Source organism: Oncorhynchus mykiss, chromosome 31 (assembly GCF_013265735.2).
Source record: "Oncorhynchus mykiss isolate Arlee chromosome 31, USDA_OmykA_1.1, whole genome shotgun sequence".
Taxonomy (NCBI): domain Eukaryota; kingdom Metazoa; phylum Chordata; class Actinopteri; order Salmoniformes; family Salmonidae; genus Oncorhynchus; species Oncorhynchus mykiss.
In genome coordinates this window covers 13,712,669-13,720,168 of record NC_050571.1, presented here as the reverse complement: position 1 = coordinate 13,720,168, position 7,500 = coordinate 13,712,669, and the positions used below count along the sequence as shown (strand labels likewise).

The following is a 7,500-nucleotide window of genomic DNA, read 5'->3' as shown; positions in this document are numbered from 1 at the left end:
CTTAAATTCCAATTCCTATTCTGATAATACTTGGAATTTCATGGTACTTCCTGAATTGATTACAGTCAAATGGAATTGACCCCAAACCAGTGAGATGAAAAGCTCCAGCAGATGTCTCAGTCATAAAATAGCTGTTTTCTTTGTAATCACAGCATGAAACCCATTGTATGGAACATAGCAGAGATGTTCTATAGAATGAGATGATTATTGGCGGCCCTTCCATTTACTCTCTCTCATCAAGTCTATCTTAACCTCTCCTCATACGGACTGGAAGCAACATTTGGAATTTGTGACACAAAGTTTATTGAAAGGTCAGGATGGGCTGAAAGAAATGTCCAGTGACTTCTTGCCCCGGAAGCTCTTTGTTATGCCAGTACATGTCCTGTTCGAATTCTTTAAGAATGCATTCTTCCTTCCTCTCTCCCTTGAAGAGAATATTCTTAATCTGACATAGCTGGGTGAAAGCAATTTCTTAAAGTTATTCATTTGTGTTAGATCAGTGATTACTTCAAGGAAGGGAGGAGTAAAGGGTGTGTTTTTAATGCATTCAAAAAGGGCCCAGGTCCTAACTGTGGAAGATGCCCTGTGACCTACAGTAAGACCCTTTGACTAGGGCAGCTTAGGGCAGGATGCCATAACTCTACCGCTGCTTCCTCTGGTAGGGTCATTGAGCCAGGAGTGAGAGAGAGCAGCTATACTGTCCTATAATGTTCTATTGCCTTTGTATGAACAAACCCCAGTCTTTGTGATCCAGTAGGAATTGTCTTTCTCCCCACCAGGGGTTCCTAACATACCACTTAGAGGACAGTCGTACATCCTTCTGACTATTGTAGCCTACTGCTTGACAGTCCACTCCACTTTACAATCAACTTTCAGACCCTTACCTTGTATTCTGTAGAAGAGAAAAAATAGGAAAAATACCTGATTACAATCATGCTATAAGGAAATACCACAATGTTATAAATGTATTGAGACCTGAACACAGGGTGGTTATACAGCCCTCCTACCTCTGGTTCCCCAGTTGACTTCACTGCTGCTGTCATACTGTTGGTAGTAGTCTGCGGCTGCACTCTGGGGCTGCAGGGATACACATGGAGACCTGTTAGTGATGCTACAGCTGTGTTTGTCAAGTAAGCTTCCATGACAACTAGGAGGTCAACTTGAATTACAGCCTTCTACAGTATGTAAATCATTTTTGGTTGCTGTCTCCAAGAAATAGGTCTCTCTGTCGAAAGATACTTTAATTTCAATATATTTGACCATAACTGTATAAATAAAGAATAGTATAGTGTTGGTGGTCACCCTGTTGACACTGTTCCGCCTGTATCCTGGTAGAGAGGCTGATTTGTACGAATCTAGAAAACATGAATGCAACCAATCAATCCAGTTTATTTATAAAGCCCTTTTTACAGAAGTTGTCATACTTGCTTTACAGTTGGGGGTCATATATACATGTCAAAATATCAGAGCAGGCCAGTAAAGAGATGCACGAACACCTGAATGACTTCATGTCTCTCTCATCAATGTACAGTAGAGGGCGATGTTTACAAACATATAGATTTCATGTATGTAATGATGTTTTACTGTTGTACTCACCATTGTCTAGGCTGTAATTGGATCGAGGAGCTGAAAGAGAGAAAGGAGAGAACAGGATTACTGAAAGAGCGAGAGAGAGAGAGAGAGACAGAGAGAGAACGAGAAAACAAGGCAATCAAACAAGCTACGCGTCAGTATAGAGACAAAGTAGTGTCGCAATTCAACGGCTCAGACACGAGAGGTATGTGGCAGGGTCTACAGTCAATCACGGACTACAAAAAGAAAACCAGCTCCCCCCTATCCACATCGATGGGACAGTAGTGGAGAAGGTGGAAAGTTTTAAGTTCCTTGGCGTACACATCACGGACAAACTGAAATGGCCCACCCACACAGACAGCGTGGGGAAGAAGGCGCAGCAGCGCCTCTTCAACCTCAGGAGGCTGAAGAAATTCGGCTTGTCACCAAAAACACTCACAAACTTTTACAGATGCACAATCGAGAGCATCCTGTCGGGCTGTATCACCGCCTGGTACGGCAACTGCTCCGCCCACAACCGTAAGGCTCTCCAGAGGGTAGTGAGGTCTGCACAACACATCACCGATGGCAAACTACCTGCCCTCCAGGACACCTACACCACCCGATGTCACAGGAAGGCCATAAAGATCATTAAGGACAACAACCACCTGAGCCACTGCCTGTTCACCCTGCTATCATCCAGAAGGCGAGGTCAGTACAGGTGCATTAAAGTTGGGACCGAGAGACTGAAAAACAGCTTTTATCTCAAGGTCATCAGACTGTTAAACAGTCATCACTAACATTGAGTGGCTGCTGCCAACATACTGACTCAAATCTCTAACCACTTTAATAATAAAAAATTGGATGTAATAAATGTATCACTAGTCACTTTAAACTATGCCACTTTATATAATGTTTACATACCCTACACTACTCATCTCAAATGTATATACTGTACTCTATACCATCTATTGCTTCTTGCCTATGCCGTTCAGCCATCGCTTATTCATATATATTTTTATGTACATATTCTTATTCATTCCTTTACACTTGTGTGTATAAGGTAGTTGATATGAAATTGTTAGATTACTTGTTAGATATAACTGCATGGTCGGAACTAGAAGCACAAGCATTTCGACTACACTCACATTAACATCTGCTAACCATGTGTATGTGACAAATACAATTTGATTTGATTTGAAGAGCGAGAGAGACAGAGAGAAAGAGAGAGAGAAAAAGACACAGAGAGAGAGAGAGAGAGAGAGAGAGAGAGAGTCGGATCTGGCTAAAAATACTTGAATCAGTCATAGAGCCCATTGCCCTTTATGGTTGTGAGATCTGGGGTCCGCTCACCAACCAAGATTTCACAAAATGGGACAAACACCAAATTGAGACTCTGCATGCAGAATTCTGCAAAAATATCCTCCGTGTACAACGTAGAACACCAAATAATGCATGCAGAGCAGAATTAGGCCGATACCCGCTAATTATCAAAATCCAGAAAAGAGCCGTTAAATTCTATAACCACCTAAAAGGAGGCGATTCCCAAACCTTCCACAACAAAGCCATCACCTACAGAGAGATGAACCTGGAGAAGAGTCCCCTAAGCAAGCTAGTCCTGCCTGGAGCTCTGTTCACAAACACAAACACACCCCACAGAGCCCCAAGACAGCAGCACAATTAGACCCAATCAAATCATGAGAAAACAAAAAGATAATTACTTGACACATTGGAAAGAATGAACAAAAAAACAGAGCAAACTAGAGTGCTACTTGGCCCTAAACAAAGAGTACACAGTGGCAGAATACCTGACCACTGTGACTGACCCAAACTTAAGGAAAGTTTTGACTATGTACAGACTCAGTGAGCATAGCCTTGCTATTGCGAAAGGCCGCCATAGGCAGACATGGCTCTCAAGAGAAGACAGGCTATGTGAACACAGCCCACAAAATGAGGTGGAAACTGAGCTGCACTTCCTAACCTCCTGTCCAATGTATGACCATATTAGAGACACATATTTCCCTCATATTACACAGATCCACAGAGAATTCGAAAACAAACCCAATTTTGATAAACTCCCATATCTACTGGGTGAAATTCCACAGTGCGCCATCACAGCAGCAAGATTTGTGACCTGTTGCCACAAGAAAAGGGCAACCAGTGAAGAACAAATACCCATATTTATGCTTATGTATTTTCCCTTGTGTACCCTTAACCATTTGTACATTGTTACAACACTGTATATATACGTAATATGACATTTGTAATGTCTTTATTGTTTTTAAACTTTATTATTTTGAAAGAGAGAGAGAGAGAGAGAGAGAGAGAGAGAGAGAGAGAGAGAGAGAGGGAGACAGAGAGACAGAGAGACAGAGAGAACCTCCTAAGAAATTTGACAAAGGCCTTCATTCAGCTAGAGAAGAGTTTCACAGCAGAGTTTCTAAACCCAGAGGCACATCATTGTGAGACTTCCGCGGAAACGCTTGCAAAAAAGCCCAGACCAGGGTTAGTTGTTAACCTTCTCTGAATCTAGGCACAACCTAGATTTCGAGCCAATTGTCTTAAGTGGTTTAAACATGTTATTACTCCAACCTCATGAATTGAAACTGACACGTTTCAATTTATATACCAATCCCTCTGCAGTGTTTGTGGTCTGTGCCTCCCCATCCTATTCCCCTCCCCTTCCTTCTGAGCTGATTTAATGAGAGACAGAAGAATGAGAAGCATGTCACCTCTTATTATTCACAAATAAACCACAGTATTGGACGTCATTATTATGAAGTGAGGTAAGGGCATAGACTCTCCGTCTAAACATGCACTATAAAGTCGCCACAATCTGACTAGGGGAAAAAATGACAGTTTCAGAGGCAAAGTCAAATGGTTGATGTACCCAGAGAGACCAGCTCACTGGTTTCTCTTCATCTTGTTGAATGCTGCCGAGACCTTAACTAAAGATATCGGTTTAAAAGCTGACAGTGTTTTTATACACTTTTATTTGTTGGGCTAAATTGCTGTGAGCGCTGCTATCTGTCCCGGGATCTCTTCAGATTCCGTATAGGGGGAGAGACGCAAAATCCCAGCTAGCCTAGCTGGCTCGGCGGTCTCAAATGGAGGCCGCTATTGAACGTTTCCAGCGTTGCAGGAGCTGTGTTTACTTTGCTTTGTTCCTGGACAATGTGGACCACGTTGACTTTCAATGCAGCAACTGCTTGCTTGCGGAGGACAACAGGGGTGAAGTAGCTACTCTTACCAAGCAAGTAGCAAACCTCCACAAGCTACTGGGGAACCCACACCAACCTACTTTTTATTTTTCTTCCACCCCAGTAGCCGGACGCCACTCTGGTCTGATGGAAGTTTCACCACCATGGTGGCTCTCCACAGCCCCATCCCTGAAGGGGTCTCCCCCTTCCCTGGAGAACGGAGCTGTTATTGACCCAACCAACCAGCCATGGAGGTACGTCACTCGTCGTGGAAGTCGAAGAAGGCGTCCTCTGGCAACGTGGTCTCCATGGAGATGTTGAGCCCGGAACTGACACAGATCAGAAACGGCTGATTCCAGAGGTTCCGGCGCCTTCGTCCTTGGTGCCTTCCCAATCAAGATCGGATCCGGAGGTACCTGTGTCTTCGTCCTTGGTTCTGTCTCCCTCTCTGGTGGCTTCTACCTCAGGTTTAGATCCTCGGAGGTCCAGTCCGTGAGGCTGCCTGAGAGACCGGCCCATTCGACAACATCGGCAGATCTACGGTGAGAAACATCTCGGTCCCCAAGGCAAAAACCCTGTGCTTGTCACGCCTTGATCTGATTCACCTGTCTTTGTGATTGTCTCCACCCACCTCCAGGTGTGACCTGTTTTCCTCATTAGTCCCTGGGTACTTATTCCTGTGTTCACTGCTTGTCTGTTGCCAGTTCGTCTTGTTTGTCAAGTCAACCAGTGTGTTTTTCCCATTCTCCTGCTTTTTCCTTCTCACTGTTTTTTCTAGTCTCCCGGTTGTGACCCTTGCCCGTCTGGATTCTGAAACCGCCTGCCTGACAATTCTGCCTGCCCTGACCTCAAGCCAGCCTGCCACTCTGTACCTTCTGGAATTTGACCTGGTTTTAATATTTTGCCTGTCCACGACCATTCTCTTGCCTACCCCTTGGAATATAATAAATATCAGAGACGAACCATCTGCCTCCCGTGTCTGCATCTGGGTCTCGCCTTGTGCACTTATAGTGCTACCCAGGAGCACGAGTACAGGACATAACAAGGCTGCTTCTGACTGTTCTACCACAGATTCCGGGAGCTGACACTGTCGTAGTCCATGTGGGGTCAAACGACATCAGGAGGGCTAGCTTGGAACATTTGACAATGGATTTTAAAGAACTGATTTTAGCATTAAAAGACTCCAAAAAACTGCCAATAATTTCAGGTTCAATACCATCGTTGGGCTGCGGGTGTGAAAGATTCAGCAGACTGCTGGCATTACACATCTGGCTAAAATACTACTGTAGCTCTGCTGGAGTCACTGTTATTGATAACTTTGTCACCTTCTGGAAACAGAAGATACTCTACAGGAATGACAGAGTTTATCCAAATCATCTGGCTCCTGGACTCTGTCTATGCACTTCAAGGCTGTGTTGAAACAATGACTGGTAAATGATCCAAGACCAGCTCAGTTAATCCCTACCATTGTGACAACGAGTCATCATAATGCTGCATCAAATGTACATGATCTTAGGGGCATTGGCAAACGCAATGTAAGTAATTTAATTTATGTACCCCTAATTGCACTGAATACATCTGTTTATCCTACAGCTATTGTAAGCAGTAATCATGAGCCTATAAAACAGAGTTACACTGAGGTGCTTTGCATTAGTAGGAAGACTCCAATGTTAATACCATGAGTAAGTCTACCTCTGATAAGCTTCCCAGTAAAGCATTAAAAACAATCAAGCAACCCAGAAAAGTGCTAAAAATAGCCCATATTAACATATGTAGCCTAAGAAACAAGGTCCATGAAGTCAATAACTTGCTTGTATCAGATGACATTCATATTCTATCTCTGAAACTCACTTAGATAATACATTTGATGATACAGTGGTAGCAATACATGGTTGTAACATCTATTGAAAAGACAGAAATGCCAACGGAGGTGGTGTTGCTGTTTATATTCAGAACCACATCCCTGTAAAGCTTAGAGAGGATCCCATGTTAAATACTGTTGAAGTAATATGGCTACAGGTTCATCTGCCTCACCTCAAGCCCATTCTGGTGGGAAACTACCGTAGACCACCAAGTGCTAACAGTCAGTATCTAGATAATATGTGTGAAATGCTTGATAATGTATGTGATATCATCAGAGAAGTATATTTTCTGGGTGAACATTGACTGGCTATCATCAAGCTGCCCCACTCAGGAAAAAACTTCAAACTTTAACCAGTGCCTCCAACCTGGACCAGGGTGTTTACAAACAGCACAGGAATTAAATCATCAACATGTATTGATCACATCTTTACTAATGCTGCAGAAATTAGCTTTAAAGCAGTCTCCAAATCCATAGGATGTAGTGATCACAATATAATAGCCATATCTAGGAAAACCAAAGTTACAAAGGCTGGGCCTAATATAGTGTATAAGAGGTTATACAGGAAGTGTTGTAATGATTCATATGTTGATGATGTAAAGAATATTTGCTGGTCTGTGGTGTGTAATGAGGAGCAACCAAACACTGCACTTGACACATTTATGAAATTACTTATTTACAGTTATTAATAAGCACACACCTATTAAGAAAATGACTGTAAAAACTGTTAAATCCCCTTGGATTGATTGTATGGTTTGTATAGTTGAGAGGGATGAGGCAAAAGGTATGGCAATTAAGTCTGGCAGCCCAACTGATTGGCAAATGTACTGCAAATTAAGAAATCATGTGACTAAACTAAATAAAAATAAAGATAAACTACACAATGTA

At 42.9% G+C, this 7,500-nt stretch overlaps 1 protein-coding gene across 3 annotated transcripts in view; it reads right to left on the bottom strand.

Annotated features, from left to right (window-relative positions):
* Positions 1-7,500, bottom strand: part of LOC110504625 (actin-binding LIM protein 3) — a 103,698-nt gene that overhangs the window by 620 nt on the left and 95,578 nt on the right. For all 3 annotated transcript variants that reach the window (XM_036970230.1, XM_036970231.1, XM_036970232.1), the window contains 4 exons: positions 1,597-1,626; positions 1,303-1,355; positions 1,008-1,077; positions 885-892 (listed from right to left, as the gene is read on the bottom strand). In XM_036970230.1, the coding sequence (XP_036826125.1) occupies positions 885-892; positions 1,008-1,077; positions 1,303-1,355; positions 1,597-1,626 (161 nt within the window). The remainder of the gene's footprint in view (positions 1-884; positions 893-1,007; positions 1,078-1,302; positions 1,356-1,596; positions 1,627-7,500) is intronic.